This window comes from Delphinapterus leucas, chromosome 3, assembly GCF_059928025.1.
Source record: "Delphinapterus leucas isolate spDelLeu-1000000601 "Yukka" chromosome 3, BTC_Dleu_Yukka2, whole genome shotgun sequence".
NCBI lineage: Eukaryota > Metazoa > Chordata > Mammalia > Artiodactyla > Monodontidae > Delphinapterus > Delphinapterus leucas.
This window is the reverse complement of record NC_143131.1, coordinates 90,307,622-90,334,572: the sequence shown is the minus strand read 5'-3', so window position 1 is coordinate 90,334,572 and position 26,951 is coordinate 90,307,622. Positions and strand designations below refer to the sequence as shown.

Sequence of the window (26,951 nt, the reverse complement as noted above, 5' to 3'; positions counted from 1 at the left end):
GTCAGTAAATAACACTAGAATTACACTGAGATTCAGATACTTAGCTATGCTTAATATATCTGGCTTTATGAAATTAATGTAATTAGTGTCCAATAAAAAGTACAGTTCTCCTTGCTTGAACTAGCTAAAACACCAGATATTCTCTGCTAGAGTAGTAAAAAATGTAAAAATCTAAAGTATCTGCATCCATCTTGATCAGTCATAATGTTCACAGCATGCAGAGTTTCACACCATGTTAAAAAAAATAACTGTGATATGCATACAAAAATAAAGCTTCAAAACAACTGCCAAACTAGACTCTAGTTGACAGAGATAATGTTGCTAAAAATAACGTTATTTGTGATCAATGAATACCTCAAACTTAAATATATAAATTCTAAAATAATACTTTCATTACTATTTAAATTTCACAAATAAATCTCAATAGGAACCAAAAAGAAAATTTTTAAGTTAACTTTTCCAATTACACTGATATTTCATACAAAGTACATTTGTATGTTTTTCCAAATAAAGTGTTCAAACAATGGTAAAAATGCCTAATGATCTGCATAGCACTTCACACATTACAAAGAATATATTCACTGTTTGACTCTCACCATCAGTGTATCAGCTATTACCCCCAATTACTTCCTAAACCAGAGCTTGTAAAGTACATATCTGGGCCTGAAACCCAAGTTTTCATTGATTACTATGTGACTTTTTTTCCACAAAATCCTATATTTCTTTATGTCTTCCTCACTTAGGACACCTGACCCCACATTTATGTACAGCTTTTATAATCTACTAATCGATTATAAATTCATTGATTGGAATATAATAGGCAATCATTAAATATCTGGTAATGACTTCCCCCATTTATAAACCCCTTCCAGACAACAGGTATATGAGGAAGGAAATGGGATAATTTTAGACCAAGTAAGATTCACCTCCACAAGAAGAAAAAGAATTAAAATTTCCCCAAACAGTCGATTTCACCTTAAAACTCTTATTTTTCAACTGATTGAAGAACTCAACATTATATAATGAGGGCAAATTAAATAAAATTAGGCAGTGGAAAACCTGAGGCATTTACAGAAATACAAGTACTCTCTTCTTTAAAAGAGATCTTTGCAAAATTTCAATGACAGAGGAAGCCGAATAAAGCCTTTAAATGTGAACTTGTAACAATATCTTATTTTTAGAATATATTATGCTGTTCACTTTAGTTACTTAAAACAAAATGGCAATATTAAAGACAAGTGATAATTTGCAAGTGGACCCTTTCCATTTTGTTTCTAAAAGTACTAAGTTAAATTCCTACAGTTACATTTTAAACTACAAGAGGTAATAAGGGAAATATTTCAGTCTCATTTAATGTACGGCATATTTCAAAGAGTAACCTTTAGAGCTTAGAAAATAGAAGGAAACATTCATATAAGTTGTAGTTTATAGTTTACCTACCATCTTTCCTTCTACAATTCTCATACCATTTTATAAATATTGTCAACATGGTCATTGGTTGTAATAAGGAAGGTTATCTACCTCCATAATTTAAAGGCACATACAAATTTAAAGAAAGTAAGGGATGAGATACTATTAGAAACAGGTTGGATGTATAAGAGTAGGCAAATATAATTATCAAGTTGAAGTCTGAATACTATGCAAAATTAACAAGTAGTATGAAAATTATAATATATACTTTAATATACTTATTTTAACCCATTTGAACAGCATCTATTTTCATTTAAATATAATCCCTAGATGTGACTATACCAAATGCAACTTTTAAATGGTTACTTTTATGGTATGTGAATTTCACCTCAGAATTATATCTATATAGTATATAGATAATATAATATGCAATATATATTATCACTAGAACTTATATATATGTGAACTATATATGAACTTGAACATATATGTTCCTAAAACCCTCTGAAGTTCATCTAATGATAATGGTTCAATCTTCTTGTACGGTACTTAGCATCACTATAGTGCCTGAACATAAACTGAAATCCTACAGACAGCCAGCTTGAAAATGCATGCCATTTGATATGATGGGGTAAAAAATGACAAATAGAGGCATCAATTCCTTCCTATGACAAAAATATTAAAAATTTCTCAGTGGGTAAAGTTAAACAAAATTTTGAGATCACTCTTCATCTGTTGAGTGCTTAATAAAGAATGTAACAAATAAGTTTACAATACTTAAACTTCAATAAATAAATCAGTATTAGAACAAGCAATATGCCCAGATCATTTTAAAAATTTTTCTTCGATTTCTATTTATTGTTCATTAATGCCAACAAATAATAGCTTATACATAAGTGGAAAAAAACCCTTAATCCTCAAAGAATCATAAAAACAATTCAACTATCACTGTCCCATTCATTAAGGTATTTCATTATTACTATTTAATAAAATATTCTTAAAAATCTCTCATGGTAACATTTTTGAGCAATTTCAAGGGCTGGTTTCAAGAGCATAAAATTCATAATTAAGTTTCTCTAAAAAAATTATGATAATCACATTATTTCTTTTTATTTTTAATATAAAGGATCTTTAATGTTCAAAGTTAACTTAAAACATTAAATATTTATGTATTTAAATTTAATGTAAATTGTAACAACTATTCTTAACTTTAAATTTTAAAATATGTATTTCCTTAAAAAGGTTAAAATTTTAGTGAATTTTAAAGCACTCTACTTACGGAATTCAGAAAAAAGAAAAATTAAACGCTAAAGTTAGTGTTACAGGCATTTATCACAAATTATTCATCATTTATTACAATTATACCTCAATTAACTATATCAAAATATACATATAAACTAAATTGGAAACGTACATCAACAAATTGTATGATAAAGTGTCTCCTTTGTCCATCAGAAAATACAGAAAGGACATATTCACCAGGTTTCCCATGACTCTCTCGGACCAAGAAGTCTCCTTGTTGTTTTAACAGATCTTGCGCTTCTATTCTGGGAATTGCACCATGGTACCAATCCTGTTCTGCCAGAGGCTTCTCAATTATGGGGATCGTATCACAGAACTTGAGCAAATATTGAAAAAAAACTAAATTAGAGAAAATAGCAATTTTTTTCTGGTAAAGCTAACAGCAATTATAAATACTTCTTACCTATGTTCTTCCCTTTAATTAACCAATTAAAAGTTATATGATGAATCTGAAATTTTCATAATTTTTAAAGAAAATATGTCCTAGAGCACTGGTGCTGAAGCTTAGTACAAATACATATCCTTAAATACTTGAAGGTTATTTGTTTTTTCTATCTATCATACATAGGTACACAAAACATCAACATTTAGAGTTGGCACTTATAGTCTTATTCACCATGTCATAAAATAAATCCATATATTTAAAATTTTTCAATCAGAGAATTATGATGAAAAGAGAGTATGATCAGAGAAATTTATCATAAAATAACTTCATTTTAAAAGTTGAGTTATATCTTTTTATGGAATTAACTCTTAATCACATGGGTTGTGGACTGTCCATGTCATGGGTCCCAGGAGCACTAAGTCTTCATTTGACGCTGCTCTGTTGCTGTGCCTTCTCATTCTTATCCTTATTCCCCTGACTTCCTTAACCATTACCTCTGCCACATGGCTGGTCCTGATCCTGTACAGCAATGGCAGACAAAGCCTTAGGTGAAATAGCTTCATTGAAACCACCAATGTTCAATTACAAACATATGGCAAAAACAAGGGAGGAATATAAGTTATGAGCACAGCAGGAAAGCAAATTATCTGTTATTTTAGGAGGCCAAGTGCTAATAACAAATAGAGATAACTAAGAGCTAGTTATATTTCGTTGAAAAGTTTCTAATTAATAATAGATGAAATCACACATTTTCTGATTGCAAAAAAGTAAAAAGTTTTTTGTTTGCTTATATTTATCACCCACAGAAACTAAATTGCCCCAGGCAGTAAGAGTACTTTATGGGTAAGGTATAATAATATGCACTAACCCTTAACGTTCTCAAAACATAATATGCACTATGCCTCATAAGAAAGTCATAAATTGGAAAAATAAGAATTAACAATAAATGAAAGACAAATATTCACACATCAATCAGGTTTTTCAGGTTGATATTATGAACTCTACATAGGGACAAAATATGGTACCTTTCTGGTAAATGAGAACTAGTTTTAAAGACAGCCTGCATTGTTTTGTACCACACGAAGAGGCTTAAAACTTACTGGTCAAAGTTCCATTTTATATTATCCAAAACCCATCCGACTGATTTAAAAAAAGAACCTTGGGGGCTTCCCTGGTGGCGCAGCAGTTGAGAGTCCGCCTGCTGATGCTGGGGACATGGGTTCGTGCCCCAGTCCGGGAAGATCCCACATGCCGCGGAGCGGCTGGGCCCGTGAGCCATGGCCGCTGAGCCTGCGCATCCGGAGCCTGTGCTCCGCAACGGGAGTAGGCCACCACAGTAAGAGGCCCGCGTACCACAAGAAACAAAAACAAAACAAAACAAACAAAACAAAACAAAACAAAAAAAAGAAACTTGGGCTTCCTTGGTGGCGCAGTGGTTGAGAGTCCGCCTGCCGATGAAGGGGACACGGGTTCGTGCCCCGGTCCGGGAAGATCCCACATGCCGCAGAGCGGCTGGGCCCGTGAGCCATGGCCGCTGAGCCTGCACGTCCGGAGCCCGTGCTCCGCAATGGGAGAAGCCACAACAGTGAGAGGCCCACGTACCACAAAAAAAAAAAAAAAAAACCTTGAGAAATCCCAATCAGACTTTTTCAAAGAGTCCACAGTTTGGTTTCTACTTCTACCACTATGATATTCTTTCATTATTTAATTGCATACATGATGTGACTGTACATGGAAATCGTTTATAAGCTAAATAAGCCTTTTTCTTTTAGTAGTAGATATGATAAATACTATATTTCAAAGAAATTTTAAATTGTGTTCCCAAAAATGGGATTAAAAATTAATTATATAAAGTACTAGCCACAACTATTAGATTAAAAAAGTATTATTTTTAAAAACAAATGCATAATCCATACAAAATTAACTTTTTGTGTATACTGATACTAATAGTTTATAATTCTTAAAGTAGGTGGTCAAAATGATTAAATATTTCCTGAAAATTTTGTCACAGTGCATTTCAATACAGAAAATACTAAAAATTTTACTGTTATACAAATATTTCCAAGTCTCACCAATGGCAAAGTGTTTTATTGCTTTTTCCCAGAGGAAAAAAAAATCAATAAAATAAGAAATTCAATGTCACCTCTTGGCAAAAACCTTTTTTACTATTATCTCTCAAAAAAGGTCTACATAATAGAAAAGCATCACAAACAAGGATATCACATGCTTGATTTCTTGTCCTAATCAACCTATCCTCCCAAATTTTGATTTATTTAGAATTGTGAGAATGAAGAGCCTGGAGAATTCATTAAGTCAGAAGGGCATTTGAAATACAAAAGGTGAGCTAACACTGAGAAATTCATTTAAGGATTTGAAGGTGAGGAATACATTTTGGGGAAAAAAAAATTTATGTTTGTTTCTTTGTTTAAAAAAGAGTAAATAGGAAGGAACTTACATTGCTATTTCATAGGGATTACATGTCAGTCCTCTGGGTTTATTAGTTTCTTTTGGGTAGGAAGGGAAACTTATAGAGATCTTCTGTTCCTGGCTCCTAGACAATACTGTTACGAAATGTAAGGTGAACTCACTATGAGTGTGTGTGTGTGTACATGTGTGACAGGCATACACAGGGAAAGGCTGTACTTATCCCCTGCCTGGTTCTATCAGGTCTTTCAGGAACTTCCCTGGAAACATTGGAAGGAACGTTTTAATTACTATGATTTCAATTATATTCCAATACAATTTTGCAAACTTGACAGTGATAGAATGCTGGATGTACCAGCAACAAAATCCCAGCATCCCAAAAGCCTTCATAATTACATCAAAAATGAAATGAAGCTTTTTACTTCAAATATCACAGCTTTCTAAGCCTAAGTGGGGAAAGATTTTTCCTTGTCATTAAGTTATCTAAAATTTTTGCCAAAGATATGGGGAAGGGGAAGTCTCCTTTTTAAAATGTATAGTAATCCAATACAGTTAACAAGTTATACTTAATAAGACAAGCTTTTCTGATTGACTAGGCTAACTGTTTAGTTAGTTATTTTCCCTGGGCCTTATTCTTAAAGAATATTCCAGCAAAAACATACTGAGCTTAGTGAAATAAAAACATTGGTTTAAATGAAGATGCAGTGAGGAGTCAGCACAAGAAAATGAAAATATTTTTTTCTTGACTTAAGAATAAAAGGCTATTTTTGTTCTTACCCTAGTTCAGGCTAATTCCCAAGAATTCAATGAAGATTTGTATGCTTTTATCTCAAACATTTGAGCACAAGATGAGATCCTTTTTGAGAGGCAAAGACAAAAGTATTTAAAAACAAAAATCAAAGTCTGAATCTTATTCAAATTAAGCACCCAAATACGAAACCATTAAAAAAAAAAAAACTAAAATATAACAGCATAGAAAATATACAAGTAAACCTCTCAATGAGCTTCAACAAGCAAAATAAAACTTCAACACTAACATAAAAGTTTTTATGAATTTTTAATAACCTTAAAAGTGAATTTAATTCTTTAATATTCTTATATAAATTTAGTTATTAGTTTAATAATCTAAGTAATGAATTATTTCAGATCTAGTATAATAATATTCTATGGGGACTACAAGTAACTCACAGGATTTTAAACATTTCTCAAAAATTCCATAATGACCCCTTTAATTTTAAAGCTATATATCACTGGGAAATTTTATGGGGAGATTAAGAATCAAATGTCATATAATCAAAAGTATGAGAAGCACCAAACACTTGCAAAGGGTGAGAAATATCGGCCTACTGAAAAGGAATCTGCCTGATGGTACTAAAAGCTACTTTCACTGAAAGGGCAATGTAACCATAGGTAGGAAAAATGTATTTTATAGCAATTAGAGTTTGATAGTTGAACAAATGCATAACATAAAATGAAAACATGAATAATAATACTCTTCCTGCCACTTTTTTGCAAATTTCTAAACAGTTATGTTTTGAATGCATTGAATGAGTTAATTATTAAAATAATGAAAAACAAAGACTATGTGGGATATTTGATCTTCATGATTGTTTGCCTTCAGGCTAGACAAACAGGATGTAAAACAGTGGTTCCATCGTTAACAGGCACTAAGACCTATCTGTAAATTGACAAATTCTATTTTTTTTTTAGCAATAAAGTAGAACTGATCACTGTTTTCATACACTGATAGCTTAGTTATTTTTATTATAAATATACTTTACCTAATGTTCACTTTCCACTATGAAGCAACAAAATTCTTATGTGCAAATTTCTTAATTAACAATTTTTTGTACTTTTTGAAAATTTGAGTTTGTTCAGTCTTTAGCTAATAATATAACTATGGTCTATCATAATAATTAGGTAGAATTAAAAGCTGAAAAAATTCACATTCTTATACAATTCTTCCCAAAACTTTATTTAAAAAGATAAACACCTAGGCCAAACTCGAATATTACCTTACTTCCACTGCTTTCTATTTCCCTGATTGCCTATTTTTTTTTTAATAACATCTTTATTGGAGTAGAATTGCTTTACAATGGTGTGTTAGTTTCTGCTTTATAACAAAGTGAATCAGCTATACATATACATATATCCCCATATCTCCTCCCTCTTGCATCTCCCTCCCACCCTCCCTTTCCCACCCCTCTAGGTGGTCACAAAGCACCGAGCTGATCTCCCTGTACTATGTGGCTGCTTCCCACTAGCTATCTATTTTACATTTCAAAGTATATATAAGCCCATGACACTCGCTCACTTTGTCCCAGCTTACTGTTCCCCCTACCCAGTCCACAAGGCCATTCTTTACGTCTGCATCTTTATTCCTTTCCTCCCTCTAGGTTCTTCAGAAACATTTTTTTCTTTCAGATTCCATATATATGTGTTAGCATACGGTATTTGTTTTTCTCTTTCTGACTTACTTCACTCTGTATGACAGGCTCTAGGTCCATCCACCTCACTACAAATAACTCAATTTCGTTTCTTTTTATAGCTGAGTAATATTCCATTGTATATACGTGCCACATCTTCTTTATCCATTCATCTGTCGATGGAAACTTAAGTTGCTTCCATGTCCTGGCTATTGTAAATAGAGCTGCAATGAACATTGCAGTACATGACTCTTTTTGAATTATGGTTTTCTCAGGGTATATGCCCAGTAATGGGATTACTGGGTCAGATGGTAGTTCTATTTTTACTATTTTAAGGAACCTCGATACTGTTCTGCATAGTGGGTGTATCAATTTACATTCCCACCAACAGTGCAAGAGGGTTCCCTTTTCTCCACACCCTTTCCAGCATTCATTGTTTGTACATTTTTTGATGATGGCCATTCTGACTGGTGTGAGGTGATATCTCATTGTAGTTTTGATTTGCATTTCTCTAAGGATTAAAGATATTGAGAATTCTTTCATGTGTTTGTTGGCAATCTGTGTATTTTCTTTGGAGAAATGTCTATTTAGGTCTTCTGCCAATTTTTGGATTGGGTTGTTTGTTTTTTTGTTATTGAGCTGCATGAGCTGCTTGTAAATTTTGGAGATTAATCCTTTGTCAGTTGCTTCATTTGCAAATATTTTCTGCCATTCTAAGGGTTGTCTTTTTCCTCTTGTTTATGGTTTTCTTTGCTGTGCAAAACCTTTTAAGTTTCATTAGGTCTCACTTGTTTATTTTTGTTTTTATTTCCATTTCTCTAGGAGGTGGGTCAAAAAGGATCTTGCTGTGATTTATGTCATAGAGTGTTCTGCCTATGTTTTCCTCTAAGAGTTTAATAGTGTCTGGCCTTACATTTAAGTCTTTAATCCATTTTGAGTTTATTTTTGTGTATGGTGTTAGGGAGTGTTCTAATTTCATTCTTTTACATGTAGCTGTCCAGTTTTCCCAGCACCACTTATTGAAGAGGCTGTCTTTTCTCCACTGTATATTCTTGCCTCCTTTATCAAAGATAAGGTGACCATATGTGCATGGGTTTATCTCTGGGCTTACTATCCTATTCCAATGATCTATATTTCTGTTTTTGTGCCAGTACCATACTGTCTTGATAACTGCAGCTTTGTAATATAGTCTGAAGTCAGGGAGCCTGATTCCTCCAGCTCCATTTTTCTTTCTCAAGATTGCTTTGGCTATTCAGGGTCTTTTGTGTTTCCATACAAATTGGGCAATTTTTTGTTCTAGTTCTGTGAAAAATGCCATTGGTACTTTGATATGGATTGCATTGAATCTATAGATTGCTTTGGGTAGTATAGTCATTTTCACAATGTTTATTCTTCCAATCCAAGAGCATGGTATATCTCTCCATCTGTTTTTATCATCTTTAATTTCTTTCATCAGTGTCTTATAATTTTCTGCATACAGGTCTTTTGTCTCCTTAGGTAGGTTTATTCCTAGGTTTTTTATTCTTTTTGTTGCAATGGTGAATAGGAGTGTTTCCTTAATTTCTCTTTCAGATTTTTCATCATTATTGTATAGGAATGCAAGAGATTTCTGTGCATTAATTTTGTATCCTGCAACTTTACCAAATTCATTGATTAGCTCTAGTAGTTTTCTGGTTGCATCTTTAGGATTCTCTATGTATAGTATCATGTCATCAGCAAACAGTGATAGCTTTACTTCTTCTTTTCTGATGTGGATACCTTTTATTTCTCTTTCTTCTCTGATTGCTGTTGCTAAAATGTCCAAAAGTCTGTTGAATACTGGGGCTGAGAGTGGGCAACCTTGTCTTGCTCCTGATATTAGTGGCAATGGTTTAACTTTTTCACCATTGAGAATGATGATGGCTGTGTGTTTGTCATATATGGCCTTTATTATGTTGAAGTAAGTTCCCTCTATGCCTACTTTCTGGAGAGTTTTTATCATAAATGGCTGTTGAATTTTATCGAAGGCTTTCTCTGCATCTATTAAGATGATCATATGTTTTTTCTCCTTCAATTTGTTAATATGGTGTATCACACTGATTGATTTGCATATATTGAAGAATCCTTGCATTCCTGGGATAAACCCCACTTGATCATGGTGTATGATCCTTTTACTGTGCTGTTGGATTCTGTTTGCTAGTATTTTGTTGAGGATTTTTGCATCTATGTTCAACAGTGATATTGGCCTGTAGTTTTCTTTCTTTGTGACACCTTTGTCTGGTTTTAGTATCAGGGTGATGGTGACCTCATAGAATGAGTTTGGGAGTGTTCCTCCCTCTGCTATATTTTGGAAGAGTTTGAGAAGGATAGGTGTTAGCTCTTCTCTAAATGTTTGATAGAATTTGCCTGTGAAGCCATCTGGTTCTGGGCTTTTGTTTATTAGAAGATTTTTAAGCACAGTCTCAATTTCAGTGCTTGTGATTGGTCTGTTTATATTTTCTTTTTCTTCCTGGTTCTGTCTTGGAAGGCTGTGTTCTTCTAATAATGTGTCCATTTCTTCCAGGTTGTCCACTTTATTGGCACATAGTTGCTTGTAGTAATCTCCCATGCTCCTTTGTATTTCTGCAATGTCAGTTGTTACTTCTCCTTTTTCATTTCTAATTCTACTGATTTGAGTCTTCTCCTTTTTTTTCTTCATGAGTCTGGCTAATGGATTATCAATTTTGTTCATCTTCTCAAACGACCAGCTTTTAGTTTTATTGATCTTTGCTATTGTTTCCTTCATTTCCTTTTCATTTATTTCTGATCTGATCTTTATGATTTCTTTCCTTCGGCTAACTTTGGGTTTTTTTTGTTCTTCTTTCTCTAATTGCTTTAAGTGTAAGGTTAGGTTGTTTATTGGAGATGTTTCTTGTTTCTTGAGGTAGGGCTGTATTGCTATAAACTTCCCTCTTAGAACTGCTTTTGCTGTATCCCATAGGTTTTGGGTCGTCATGTTTTCACTGTCATTTGTTTCTAGGTATTTTTTTATTTCCTCTTTGGTTTCTTCAGTGATCTCTTGCTTATTAAGTAGTATATTGTTTAGCCTCCATGTGTTTGTATTTTTTACAGATTTTTTTCCTGTAATCAATATCTAGTCTGATAGCGTTGTGGTCGGAAAAGATACTTCATATGATTACAATTTTCTCAAATTTACCAAGGCTTGATTTGTGACCCAAGATATGATCTATCCTGGAGAAAGTTCCATGAGCACTTGAGAAGAAAGTGTATTCTGTTGTTTTTGGATGGAATGTCCTATAAATGTCAATTAAGTCCATCTTGTCTAATGTGTCATTTAAAGCTTGTGTTTCCTTATTCATTTTCATTTTAGATAATCTGTCCATTGGTGAAAGTGGGGTGTTAAAGTGCTCTACTATGATTGTGTTACTGCTGATTTCCCCTTTTATGGCTGTTAGCATTTGCCTTATGTATTGAGGTGCTCCTATGTTGGGTGCATAAATACTTACAATTGTTATATCTTCTTCTTGGACTGATCCCTTGATTATTATGTAGTGTCTTTCTTTGTCTCTTCTAATAGTCTTTATTTTAAAATCTATTTTGTCTGATATGAGAATCACTACTCCAGCTTTCTTTTGATTCCCATTTGCATGGAATATCTTCTTCCAGCTCCTCACTTTCAGTCTGTACGTGTCACTAGGTCTAAAGTGGGTCTCCTGTAGACAGCATATATACAGGTCTTGTTTTTGTATCCATTCAGCCAGTCTATGCCTTTTGGTTGGAGCACTTAATCCATTTACATTTTAGGTAATTATTGATATGTATGTTCCTATTAGTATTTTCTTAATTGTTTGGGGTTTGTTATTGTAGGTATTTTCCTTCTCTTGTGTTTCCTGCCTAGAGAAGTTCCTTTAGCATTTGTTGTAAAGCTGGTTTGGTGTTGCTGAACTCTCTCAGCTTTTGCTTGTCTATAAAGGTTTTAATTTCCCCGTCAAATCTGATTGAGATCCTTGCTGGCTAGAGCAATCTTGGTTGTAGGTTCTTCCGTTTCATCACTTTAAATATGTCCTGCCACTCCCTTCTGGCTTGCAGAGTTTCTGCTGAAAGATCAGCTGTTAACCTTATGGGGATTCCCTTGTTTGTTGTTGTTTTTCCCTTGCTGCTTTTAATATTTTTTCTTTGTATTTAATTTCTGAAAGTTTGATTAATATGTGTCTTTGTGTGTTTCTCCTTGTATTTATCCTGTATGGGACTCTCTGTGCTTCCTGGACTTGATTAACTATTTCCTTTCCCATATTAGGGAAGTTTTCAACTATAATCTCTTCAAATATTTTCTCAATTCCTTTCTTTTCCTATTCTTTTTCTGGGACCCCTATAATTCGAATGTTGGTGGGTTTAATGTTGTCCCAGAGGTCTCTGAGACTGTCCTCAATTCTTTTCATTCTTTTTTCTTTATTCTGCTCTGCAGTAGTTATTTCCACTATTTTATCTCCCAGGTCACTTAACCGTTGATTGATCCCTTCTAGAGAATTTTTAATTTCATTTCTTGTGTTGTTCATCATTGTTTGCTCTTTAGTTCTTATAGGTCCTTGTTGAACATTTCTTGTATTTTCTCCATTCTATTTCCAAGATTTTGGATCATCTTTACTATCATTACTCTGGATTCTTTTTAGGTAGACTGCCTATTTCCTCTTCATTTGTTTCGTCTGGTGGGTTTTTACCTTGCTCCTTCATCTGTCGTGTGTTTCTCTGTCTTCTCATTTTGCTTAACTTACTGTGTTTGGGATCTCCTTTTTGCAGGCTGTAGGTTCGTACTTCCTGTTGTTTTTGCTATTGGCCCCCAGCAGCTAAGTTTGGTTCAGTGGGTTGTGTAGGCTTCGTGGTGGAGGGGACTAGTGCCTGTGTTCTGGTGGATGAGGCTGGATCTTGTCTTTCTGGTGGGCAGGTCCACATCCAGTGGTGTATTTTTGGGGTGTCTGTGACCTTACTATGATTTTAGGCAGCCTCTCTGCTAATGGGTGGGGTTGTGCTCCTGTCTTGCTAGTTGTTTGGCATAGCGTGTCCAGCACTGTAGCTTGTTGGTCGTTGAATGGAGCTGGGTCTTAGCGTTGAGATGGAGATCTCTGGGAGAGCTTTTGCCATCTGATATTACGTGGAGCTGGGAGGTCTCTGGTGGACCAATGTCCTGAACTTGGCTCTCCCACCTCAGAGGCACAGGCCTGACACCTGGCCAGAGCACCAAGATCCTGTCAGCCACACGGCTCAGAAGAAAAGAGAGAAAAAAAGAAAGGAAGAAAGAATAAAATAAAATATAGTTATTAAAATAGCAAATATTAAAAATAAAAAAATTAAAAAGTGATTCAAAAAAGAAGAAAAACAAAAAACTGACAGACAGAACCCTACAACAAATGGTAAAAACAAAGCTATACAGAAAACCTCACACACAGAAGCATACACATACACACTCACAAAAAGAGAAAAAGGAAAAAAATATATATATATTGTTGCTCCCAAAGTCCACCGCCTCAATTTTGGGCTGATTTCTTGTCCATTCAGGTATTCCACAGATGCAGGGTTCATCAAGTTGATTGTGGAGATTTATTCTGCTGCTCCTGAACCTGCTGGGAGAGATTTCCCTTTCTCTTCTTTGTTCGCACAGCTCCTGGGGTTCAGCTTTGGATTTGGCCCCGCCTCTGTGTGTAGGTCGCCTAAGGGCATCTGTTCTTCGCTCAGACAGGACGGGGTTAAAGCAGCAGCTGATTCGGGGGCTCTGGCTCAGTAAGGCCGGGAGGAGGGAGGGGTATGGAGTGTGGGGCAAGCCTGTGGCGGCAGAGGCCAGCGTGACGTTGCACCAGCCTGAGGTGCGCCGTGCGTTCTCCCAGGGAAGTTGTCCCTGGATCCCGGGACGCTGGCAGTGGCGGGCTGCACTACCTCCCAACAGGGGAGGTGTGGATAGTGACCTGTGCTTGCACACAGGCTTCTTGGTGGCTGCAGCAGCAGCCTTAGCATTTCATGCCCATCTCTGGGGTCCACACTGATAGCCACGGCTCGAGCCAGTCTCTGGAGCTCGTTTATGCTGTGCTCTGAATCCCCTCTCCTGCAGCACCCAGAAGCAATGGTCTTTTGCCTCTTCGGCAGCTCCGGACTTTTTCCCGGACTCCCTCCCAGCTAGTTGTGGTGAACTAGCCCCCTTCAGGCTGTGTTCACGCAGCCAACCCCAGTCCTCTCCCTGGGATCCGAGCTTCAGCTCCCAGCAACCCCCGGCCCCGGCGGGTGAGCAGACAAGCCTCTTGGGCTGGTGAGTGCTGGTCAGCACCAATCCTCTGTGCAGGAATCTCTCCCCTTTGCCCTCCGCACCCCTGTTGCTGGCTCTCCTCCGTGGCTCCGAAGCTTCCCCTCTCCACCCCCCACAGTCTCTGCCAATGAAGGGGCTTTTTAGTGTGTGGAAACTTTTCCTCCTTCACAGCTCCCTCCCATTGGTGCAGGTCCCATCCATATTCTTTTGTCTTTGTTTCTTCTTTTTTCTTTTGCCCTACCCAGGTACCTAGGGTCTTTCTTCCCTTTTGGGACGTCTGAGGTCTTCTGCTAGCATTCAGTAGGTATTCTGTAGGAGTTGTTCCACATGTAGATGTATTTCTGATGTATTTGTGGGGAGGAAGGTGATCTCCGCGTCTTACTCTTTCGCCATCTTGAAGGTCTCCCCCCCCACTCCCGATTGCCTTTTTACGCACCATCTCGGATCTCTAACAAGAGACACTATCTCTAGCAAAATATATTTTCTTAAAAGTCATTCATTTTTGGTCTCACACTTCTGCTTCCTCCACTACCTTCTGATTTCCCCTCACTTTGCTCTTTTTTTCCCCTGCTTTAGTTCCCTTACTCATCTTCTCTTTATTAGTAATCATTCTTTTTTCTTTATCTTTTTTATCCATTTACTTTTTCCAATTGTGCTTGTGACTTTGATTCATTCTCCCTCATCCCATCATATCACTGCAATTTTTTCTACAGCTTTATTTTTCCTGTATCAAATATCCTTACCTTAATTTCATGCAATATTACATATAAAATGTGCCACAGTATCAACAATAACATTTTAGTCCATTAACTATTCAGTGCCAATGTTATACTACACATCTCAACTAAAACTATTACCAGATCATTCTAATGAGTCAGTATGAAATCATAGCTCAGTAAATTTAAACATTTATCATCAAGTTGGGATTGCGTATATAGAATATAGCATCATTCTGACATGATGTGGGTTATTTGTTTTAAGCATTTGAGCAAACACATAAAAGTACAGATTTACTCTCTATATAATGAAATTAAAGAAAATAAATCCTGATAAGCTCTTCTTGAAAAATTATGTATGATAATACTAGTGATTCAAAACTTACAACTCTGAGAATAATATTTAGTTTTCCTAAACATGGCTAACTATATTGGAGAATTCAGTGTATTTATGTCAGTGATATGATGTAAGAAACTTAATTTTTATTTTCTCTTGTTTCTCATTTTTCTACATCTGAGTGTCTGGGCTAAATAAATAAATAAATACTAAGACCTTCAGAATAAAGGAAGACAACCAAGGTTTAAAATACATAATATTTAAGCTGAACTTAACAACACGCCTTGTCAGAAGAAGTACAAGGTTGTTCTGCTAGACACAAAGGAAAACACTAAAAAAAAATAAGCAATTTATTATGTTATGAATGAAAATAACTATATTGCCCTATGCCAATGGTGGAAGCCAAGTGTTACAATACCAACATGATAACTGATATACAACTTAAACACAGCTAAATGATAGTTTGCTAATTTTCTAAATAGAAGCAAATAAACAAATCTTATTTACTATATTATTATATATAATGGATGCACATCTTTATTTTTCAGTATTTTTATTTTCTAAATTCAAATGCAAAGTAATTCAAAAATTAAAATAAACTATATGTCAACAGAATCCAGAAAAATATTAATTTTAAAGAGACAAAAGAATAATAATTCTTCTGACATCTAAAGAACAATTATCTGGAGCAAAATGTACTTTATTCTGGTTTTAAAGAACATTTTTCAAAGAGTGCTACTATTATAAGGGTGTTCTGTACTCCACAGATCAGTGAACAACTAGTACTCACAAGGGGCTGTAAGATGGAACAAACTGTTTGCTCAGCCACTTATAACAAAAATTCTGCAGTAAAGCAATGGCTCTGGAGAAAGGGCAGTATTCTTGACATGACTAGAACAGATCTCATCAAATATATTGTGGTTTGAAAGATTTTCAATGGAAATGGACCCTCTTGATTGCCAGTAGGCTTTCAGATTATACTATGAATCCTGTCTAACACCTCTGTCCTTGACTTCAGAAGCAGTCTAGGAGAAATAGTCCTCAATGCAAATTTATAACCTCCTGAAGCATGGAAAGATGCTGGCTGTGGAGTAGACCTCAGTATGTGGAGGTACTATGGATAGGTTATTTAACTCTTTTAGTACAGTGGAAAAAAAAGAAAACATGCTTGGAGCTGACATCAGATACTGTATTCAGTTAAAGCCAGATTCATCTAAAGCTAATTATCTAACATTCTTCCTTCTGGCAACACTGTTGATCAAAGTGTTCCATTAGACTGTCTTCACAGATAGCTCTACATTTTAGTCACACTGTAAAAAAAATGGTAAAATAAGTAGCTATGATAAGTTCAATGGGAATATTATCATGATTAATTCATTTCCCTATGTATAATGCAATTAATTGTTTTATTTTATCTAAAATTATGCTCTCTAGTTCCAATTTTTGTATGTTTATTTGAGTAAACAGTGATTTCATAGTTGCTGCTTTTTTAAGATTTTAAATTAAACATGCTTCCACACAGAAAAAAAATGAATTTGGATGTCTACCTCACACCATACACAGCTATTAACTTGTAATAGATCAAAGACCTACATGTAAAAGCTAAAACTATAAAACTCTAGAAGGAAACACAGGTGAAAACTGGCATGACCTTGCATTAGTCAATGGTTTTTTAGATACAACACCAAAAGCATGTGAAATGAAAGAAAATTAGATAAATTGGACTTTGGCAAAATTTAAAACTTTTGTGTGTCAAAGAACATTACCAAGAAAGTGAAAAGACAATTCACAAAATGAGAAAAATTTTTTTCAAATTATATATCTGAAAAGGGGCTTGTATCCTGAATATATAAAGAACTCATAACTCAACAATGAAAAATACCACCAATTAAAACGTGTGCAAAGGATATGAACAGTAATAACTCTGAAGAACATATGCAAGTGACCAATAATCACATTAAAAGATGCTCAACATCATTAGTCATCAGGAAAATGCAAATAAAACTACAATGAGATACCACTTCATATTTACTAGGATGCCTATAATTTTTAAAAAATGAAAAAATAACAAGCGTTGAGACTGTAGAGAAATTGGAAAACTCATGCATTATATACACTGCTGGTGGGAATGCAAAATGTTGCAACCACTGTGGAAAACAGTTTGGCAGTTCCTCAAAAACCTAAACATAGAATTACCACACAACCCAGCAATTCCTCGGTATATAACTGAAAGAACTGAAAACATATATTCACTTAAAAACTTGCATGTGAATGTTCATTGCAGCATTATTCATAATAGCCAAAGATGGAACAACCCAAATGTCCATCAGCTGATGAATGGATAAACTATATATGATAAATCCATACAAGGGATTATTCAGTCATAAAAAGGAATGAAGTATTGATACATGCTACAACATGGATGAACCTTGAAAACATTACACTAAGTTGAAAGAAACTAGACAAAAAAGGTCACATATTGTGTGACTCTTTTTATGTGAAATGTCCAGAACAGGCAAATCCATAGGGATGAAAAATAGATGAGTGATTACCAGAAAATTGAAAAGGGGGGGAATTAAGACTAATTGCTAACAGAAATGCAGTTGCTTATTGCGGAGATTGAAAGGTTCAGGAATTCTATAGTGGTGATGGTTGCACAACATAATGAATATACTAAAACCACTGTGTGTACACTTTGAAATGCTGATTTTTGTGTTGCGTGAAGTATATCACAATAAAATACTTTAAATAGGCGTAAGTCTGCCATTTTGCAGGGTTTTCAAAAAATGTTTTTTACGAAGAAAAAAATCATTTGTAGCAATTAAAAATTTTCCTTCCTCTATGTTACCTTTACCAAACTAGAATACTCCAAAAAATACTAAATTATGTCAGAAAAAAATTTTAAATTACAATTAAGGAGCCTCTAAATTTTATCCATCTTAGATTATCATACTTAATACCTGAAACCTTCACATTCGCAGTGACTTAAAACCTCAGTTACCTCTGTAGTCGAGGGGAAAATCTTCTTCAAATAAATAGGATATCTAACACCTCACAGAAATAGTTCTGTACCTTTATTCATTGTGTACCACACATCATAAACTACAGACTATCTCAATCTTTTTAGTTCATGAAATTTCTGAATAAATCAGGCAATATCAAAGGGCACTTAACTGATGGAGATAATGATTGCCTTAATCATGAAGATAAAAATGTGATCAACTGGGGGAGAAGTGACCGTTCCCTAGAATTCTCAATTAACAGAGGGAACATATTCTTAAATGAAATGGGCATTTCATAGCTTCAAGGATGTTCATAAATTTATTAAAAATGTATATCTGAATGAGGCACATGTTTTGTGGGAAAGGCACTTCATTTCAGGTAAAAGCAGTTTGTAAACACCAAATTTTAACCTATATCAATCACTGTCAATTTAGTAATTTTACTGAAGAATAAAGTAATTTTATTCTTCAGTAAAATTACTTAAGAATTTTATTAAGTAAAATTACTTATAATAATTTTACTTTTAAGTGGAGAAAACAATATGCAAATACTTTCAGATATTCAAAAAGTTATGGTTTATACCAATTAATTATGAAGATTGTACATACTATACCTGACACACTTTTAGGAGTGCTAACCCTATACAACTTCATCTTAATGAACAAATAGGATTTTTTTTATTTTAGATGTAAATTAGTGTGTCTTGAAAGAAAAAACCTCTCTCGTCTTCAGATTAACCCTGATTTATCAAAACTGGCTCTGTCTAGAGCCAAAAGCTGAACTTCCATAACAATGAACTTCAAAGTAATGTAGGGAAAAAAACAAACATGGGAAATGGTACCCCATTCCCATAGAATTCTTATTTTTCTGTCATTAGCTAAACTTTTTAAGCTCTAAATTCCACTCTCCTACATTTCCATCTAAGAATAAAACTAAAGGAAACCTTGAGTTTATAATGAGCCTTGGCTCTCAAGTATTTCAGACATTTTACTCAAGTCAAGCTTGATCTCTAACAGCACACAGGAAGAAAAAATGGTGGGGGACACCTTTCACAAATCAGCTATTAGGTGCTGGCACAAAGACCTCTGACCTAAGTGAAATAAAGGTGAGTTAATTACAACTTAATTATGTCCTGTGTTTCACTGACTCAATTTAATGTTAAATAATTTTATAAACGGTTCACTGAGGTATTTGAACATTTCTTCTCAAGAACTACATTTGTATTTTAAAAAACTGTTTTTAAATATTTCCTTTTTTAGACCTGTTTTTCTTTTTTCTTCTAATAAAAGTTATCAAAAGACTCTCTTCATAGAGTCTCTGAAACTTCTTATAAACTCTTAATCAAGTCTCCTATACTTTATTTTGACTGTCAAATCATAACAAAACAAGTCCTATGAACTAGTATTTATCTGTAAAGTTGTAAATTTAAGAAAACAAAAGTAGGAGATAAGATTTGAAAGAGACTTACTCTATCACGTAGCTCTTGCCCATAATTATTTTTATTTTCACTTGCTATTTAATGCCATATGAGATGGTCTACATTAGTTCTACTCCCATAGAACACTTCAGCATATTGGAAGTGACAATGGCAGCATCAAAGGTTAAAATCTATCTCTTTTACACAAAAATATAATTTCCTGCTTTTTTGTTAATTAAAATACTTGACGCTTTGCCACAATTGTACATAAAAGATTGTTGCCTGAGTGGAATAAATATGGTAACATGTGTTTTATATTAAAAAGGAATTAGAACAAATAAATCCAAAATGTGAATGGACATTTAACTAATCTAAGGTTAGGAAACACTTGTTTTTTCTAAATAAGAGGAGGTCACATTGTCTTAGCTGAACTTTTAAAGAATAAGAAATGATATTAAGATATTATTCTGTAGAAACTTCACAAGATGGGGGGAAAAGCATGTAATTAATTTGTACTGAATATTGTTTTAACCATCATTCAATAAAATACTATTATAAAGCTCTACTGTGAATGAGGCATGGCTAGAATAAAAAGTTTGATAATTTAGTTTTATAGGTCATGAAGTAAGAAAAATACTTTATAATTTTATATATAAATGAGATAAGAATATTTTTTATCTTGCTTGCCTATAGCTGCTATTACTAGGGATAATTAATATTCTATGCATTACTGCGATGTGCCTAGCCCAAATTTCAAACGGACTTCAATTATCTAATTAAAATGTTCTTAAAGATATGAACACACATATAAACTGATACATTTTAAAAATACATATGCAATAATCCCTATTATAAAAACATGTTTCACTGTAAAAGAAACTTGTTTATATTTTTCTTCTAATAAATCCCCAAAGTACATAAAATACTCCCTGTAACTACTTATATGTAGTACAGAAAATCTACAATACAAGTTTCTTTCCTGCCTACATCACTGTTACTAGGGGTTTTAATATACACGTATATACACAGACTCATATGCCCACAAAAAGTTAAATTGTGTACTTACCTTTCCATTCATAAATACAAGTTTACATATTATATTCATTGGTATATCAGAAAGAAGGTAGACAATGATTATTTTCAGTAGCATAGAGAGTTCATCCTACTTACTGTTGAAGAGCCCAGCGCAGACTTTGGAGACCTAATGATTCCAGCAATTGAATGACGAATAGACTCAAATTTGGATAGCCTCTCCTTCCTTTCCTGGAGAGATTAAGAAAGAAGCCTTCAGCAGTAGTAAACTATCTAGTATATACACAGTTATGCTAGGTATTTCGGTATTTATCCACAGCTTATGTCCATCCACTCTGTCTTCCAAGTAAATAAAATGTAAGCTTCCTAACATTAAGAATGAAAAATAACCGAACGCATATGAACTCTATGGCATTTTATTTTCCTGGTCCCTCAATAAATGTCATGATTTGGGGAAAAATAAAGAAATAGAAATTCATGAGATGAGAGAAAACAGGAAATGCTAAGGAAACACAGAGAAAACCAAATATTAGCACTCAGAGGAAAAAAAAAGACACAGCTAAAAGGAACCAGTCTAACAGAAAATTTCAGATAGTACTGTAGTTGTGACATATTCTTCATAAATTTAATTACAAAACAACTGCTGTATATGCCTTACTCCCCACTCTTCCATTCTCCACATCTTGGCTATACCTTTTTAACAGTTTTCGCCTTCCCAAATGTTTTTATTTCAGAAGATTTCTCAAGCACTAGAAATAGATTTAAAAAAAAATCCCAAACACCCCAGCTCTTCCAAATGACAGTCTATTTAGATGCCACGGTAATTAAAAATGAACAACTTTAACCAAAAAGCACACAACAGTTCTCAAAGCAAGGCTCTTAAAGGAGGCACTAAGGTAGAAACAATAAGGTTATTGATGTCAGAAGGGAAAAAGAGTATAAGTCTGGGCAAATCACTTAACTATTGTGGCTCTTAAGTTTCCATATCAGTAAACAGGAGGACACTGGACTAGATAAAAATCTTCATCTCAAAAAATTCGTGACCATTGTTCAACTCCCCAATCATTTGCATTGCATTGATTATTGATGAAACTTTCATAGAAGAGCTCCACTGCATCAGGCTGGCAACCAGAGTTACTCCCCTTAGGACAATTAATTATATCCTGCCTGAGGGTACCCTCAGAACTTGTTCCCCAATGGAAGGATGAACTACGGAGAGTGAAAGGTAACAATGGAACACTTTTTTGTTAATAATAGCTTGTTGAAGCAATAACCATATATTATTTCTTACAGACTTCCGTAAATAAACCCAATCTAATAACATTATTAGAAGGAACAATGAAAGTGATTATTTGGCCCTGTAGGAACAGTCAGATACTTATTCAAGTCAGTAGGCAATAAGATTCAAGAAAAAGATAACATTCATGCTCAAACTCCAGGCTGAGGGCCAAATATCTCTGGGACTACTTATGCAAAGCAGCCATGAAATTTGGAGGGATTTTTGTGAGAAATAACTACAGGGAAATTATAATGCTAGAGAAGAAAGTCTCCTGAAAAAAATTCTCAACTGTTGATAACTCTATAATATAAATGAAATACTTCAAATATCAATATATCCTTCATAAAATGCATTTATAAATAAACAAATAACTTAGTCTTTTGCAGATACTGATTTGCTGGAGAGAATGAAGGATACACAGTTTCTATTCCCATCCCATCACGGTATACAATTTAAGTATAAAACAGTTTCTAATTGATTTATTTTAGCAATTGGGTTCTGACTGAAGAGAAATCATTTTAGAAGTATTCACTGTCTAGTAACCTAGTTTGTCATGCTGTCTTTTTTTCTTTGATGCTTGCATATTAAGAACATTTATTAAAAGAAAGCCCCCTTGCTAAGTCAAGCATTTTCATATTTTGAAATAATGAAATTGGAAACTAAATGTGCAAAAGGAACATTTGAATGATTAAGATTTTGTCTTAAAATAATGATGCTAAGGAAATTTATCGTAAAACAGAATGGAGTTCAACGAAACCTAGGTTGTAAAGCTTTCTATCATTCTTCCTGCTTTCTTGACTCTGTATCTTCTTAAATGATTTCTCCAGGGACATAAATCCCAAGCCTCAGGCTATAATCAGCTCCCTCCCTGTTCAATATAGAAATATAATTCATGGTCCATGGAGATTTTCTCAAATGTATGAGCAAAAATGTATTATAATTCTTTTAATAAAGTATCCAGTAGTGCAAGATGTACACCAAACAGTTTCCTTTTGAGCACCTCACTGACTCAACAATTTAAGTACTAATAGATTTTGCTCAGTAAGCAACTGTGCATTTCAGTTTTTTAAAACTTACAGTACTATGAGTTAAATTATCAAGACATCTTAACTGAAATTCTGCTTTTAAAACAATTAAGGGATATAATAATAGGGCAGTACATTTATCTTCTTTGCTTAAACTAATAAATTATTAAACAAAGAATACATTACGATGAGAATGAAAGTATTTCATTAGAGGTCCCTATGTCTAGTAATCAAGGCACTTTACCAATTTCAGCCACACCCTCACGAAGCTCATTATTCTATTTAACAAATTATTCATTATTCATCATTATTATTCATTATTCCCAAGCTCGTTATTCTATTTAATAAATTATTTTGAACAGATCAAAATAATCCCTTTGCCATTACCTGTGTAAGCTGAACATATCTTTCTCACAGCAGCTTCCTTATCTCTCCTCGCTCTTCCCTCTCTGCCTCCCATTTTCCCTTCTTTTCTCCTCCCTCTCTCCTTTACCATAGTGAATGCTTATAATATTAGCTATTATTATTATTTGGGTTTTATTAATATTGACAAGGACATTTGGGCTGCTTCCATCTTTTGGCTATTGTGAATAGTGCTGCTATGAACATTCGTACACATGTACTTGAGTATCTGTTTTCAACTCTTTCAGGGATTTATTTAGGAGTGGAATTGCTGGGTCACATGGTAATTCTACGTTTACCTTTTTGAGGAACAGCCAAACTTCTTTCACAGTGGCTGCACCACTTTACGTTCCCACCAGCAACGGATGTGGCTTCTAACTTCTCCACATCCTCACCAACACTTATTATTTCTGTTTTTCTGATTATCATCATCCCAGTGGTTGTAAAGTGCTGCTTGCCTTTATTTTTTTAAGGATATTTTCACAGGATATAGAATTAAAAGTCGATGGCTTTTTTTTTTCTTCCAGCACTTTGTCTTCTGGTCTCCATTGCTTCTGGTATGAAGTCAGCTAGAATTCATGTCATTACTCCCCTATACATAATGTTTCTTTTTTCTCTCACTGCTTTTATAATCAACTAGGAAATAAGTACATGTAATTATTTTTCTTTTAATTATCCTGCTTGGGATCTGTTAAATTTCCTGGACCTGTGGGTTGAAAATGTTGGAAAACACTTAACCATTGTCTCTTCAAATATATTTCTACTCCCACCTCCCTCTCTCCTTTCTTCCTTGGATTCTAATTACATGTATGTTAGCCCTTTTGATATTACCTCATGATCTCAAACACTCTATTACCTATTTTTCTCTTTTTGCTTCTTTGTGAATATTTTCGTCAACCTGTCTTCAAAGCTCACTATAATTTTCCTCGCTGTGTCCAGTCTACTGACAAGTCCGTCTAATGAATTGCTCAGCACTGATACTATATTTTTCATTCTAGAATTTCTATTTTTTATAGCATTCACATTGCTGCTGAACTTCTCCATCTTTTCATATACATTGTCTATCTTTTCTATTAGATCCCTTAGTATTTTTGTAAAAGCTACATTAAAGACATTGATAATTCCAATACCTGGGCCATCTCTGAGTCTGCTTATTTTCTTAGCTGTGGGTCACATTTCTTACTTTTTAGTGGACCATATAATCTTTGATTGTGTGCCAGATGGTTTGTATAAAAAAACAGTAGAATCTGAATTCAATAATATTTACCTCAAGAAAGAGGAACACATACTCCTTTTTTCTGTCAGGCTGCTAGAATTGGGGCTGTAGTTAATAAGTTGGGCCTTGCCTCTGCTGCTGCTCTGGTTTGAATTAGTTTACCACCAGCTTCAAATATTTTGGGCTAGATCAAGAGTTTTTCTTCAGCTAGGAATGGAATCTGAGCCCTGGCAAGATTCCAGCACCCTCTTTTTTGGGAGGGGTGTGAGATAGGCGGGCACTAGGGAGTTCTCTTTACTCTCCAGGCTCACCCACTACTTTATATATCTAAGATAACTTTCTACCCTAAGATAACTTTCTACCCTCCTTCCTAGCCTTTGGAAAGCCATTGCCCTGTACTCTGTGAAGACCCAGAATTCCCTGAAGAGAATCAACTTGGGAGGGATTTCGTATTTTCTTCTGTTGGTGAAAATCCAGAGTGCTCAGTCCTCCTGTCCAAAAGCCTCAAACACCCCCCACCCCCCAACAACAGTGTACCACCTTTTTGGTGCAGGGAGAACTTCATTTGGAGTATCTTTCTCAAGTCTCCTTCTCTGATTCTCTGCTCCACTTGGTGAAGACCCTTGAGTAAATGCTGGTGAGTGGATGCTCCCTCACTCTGTGGGGAGGGCTCCTCCAGATTCTAATATGTCACACCAGCCTACACACTGTTCTTACAAGCTTGTTAAAAGCTTGTTGAGTTGACTTCTTATTCCCTTCGATGGAAGTTTCCTCTTATCACACGGTTCCACCAAGGATGGAAGTAGTCACAGGTTTTTTGTTTGTTTGTTTTTTGGTTTTGTTTTTGTTTCCTATGAAAGGCTTGCCACTTTCTGGACTTTGTTTCATTTAGGTTTCTTTCTGTCCTCAGATCCCTGATGAGTATTTTTTTAACTATTATTTTGTACTTTATCCTCCTTATTTCGGTTATGAGGTAAGAATGAACATCTCTTATGACTTTCTATATTCAAACAGGATGCAGCATTCATATGTATTTTATTAAGACAAGTAACCTACCCGTCATAATTTTATTTACCTTTATTCAAAAACCAAGAAAATAAAAAGACACAATTTAAGGGTCTTCAGTATGACAAAGAAGCCATTAATTTATCAAAAGTTACAGACTTGAATTTAACTACCATTTTCTAAAGCAGTCAATTATCACAACAGGCCTTTAAAGACTATGTTCCTCAGAAGATTATTTAAAGGGTTAAACTCCAGACATCACAAAAATTTTGCTTGTTATTCTGTTTTGGTTTTCTTGTTTTTTGGTTTTTTGTTTGTTTTCTTTTGTTGATTGCTCTTGGGGGGTAGGGGAGATGAAGTTTATTGGTTTTATATTTTCCGCAGAGGACCTCACAAGGACACTATAAAGACTACTATGTACATATTTCATTTCTGTAACCATTTTAAGTTTCCAACTTTATCTAAGAAGTTTCATGAATGGTTTTACTGTTTGATATTTTCATACTGCACATGTATCAATAATCCTCTTATCTGTTCAGAGCTCCTTTTGTTACTGGAACTAATAACTGAGAACATTTCAAGTTTCAAGGCCTCAGTCAAGACTTTATTAGAATGGAATCAGCAACTGCAGGACCCAAAAGAAAATCATGACTTAAATAACAAAAAAGAATAAATTTTAAAGAAAGGAATGTGGCGCTTATAATATTATGCTTCCATTATCAGCAAATAAAATCCAACTGGGAAACCTGTTTTAGAAAGAAGTCAGTTAGGTTCTAAGCATTTGTCTCACCCTCAACCCCTTTCTAAGAGAAACTTCCACACTATGGGATTGCTGGTACCACCTGCCTGAGAATGAAGTTAGTAGATAAAAGGTGAGAAATGAAGACAGACAAATTCTTGATGACGTGGTTTGAATTTCCGGATATATCCAGTTATGTGAGTGGATAAACTCTCTTTTTTGCTTTAACTAATCTGCCTTACTTGACTGCTACATAGAATGAATACAGCAGGCCTTCCTAGAATATCCATGAGTAACTGAAGATTTCTAATAAACGATTACAAATATCACAATTGTCACTAACAAAATAATGCACTAACATTTTTAATGTTTTGGACACATATTTACTTTCAACAGGAGAATAAATATTTTAATATTGAAATACATTAACATAAATGTAAAAATTATTTGCAAAATAAACACTTACTATGTTGTGATGATTACTCTTATTTATTCCCATTATTTAACAGTTTCAGCACATGACACACAAAATAACTGCTCAACATGTTGGTGAAAACCCTAG

At 34.4% G+C, this 26,951-nt stretch overlaps 1 protein-coding gene across 15 annotated transcripts in view; it reads right to left on the bottom strand.

Moving 5' to 3' along the window:
- Window positions 1-26,951, bottom strand: part of FER (FER tyrosine kinase) — a 476,299-nt gene that overhangs the window by 239,438 nt on the left and 209,910 nt on the right. For 14 of the 15 annotated variants that reach the window (XM_089909164.1, XM_089909159.1, XM_089909160.1 and 11 more), the window contains 2 exons: window positions 20,862-20,954; window positions 2,825-3,028 (listed from right to left, as the gene is read on the bottom strand). In XM_089909164.1, coding sequence (XP_089765290.1) covers window positions 2,825-3,028; window positions 20,862-20,954 — 297 coding nt within the window. The remainder of the gene's footprint in view (window positions 1-2,824; window positions 3,029-20,861; window positions 20,955-26,951) is intronic. The other variant, XM_089909166.1, reaches the window with a different exon arrangement.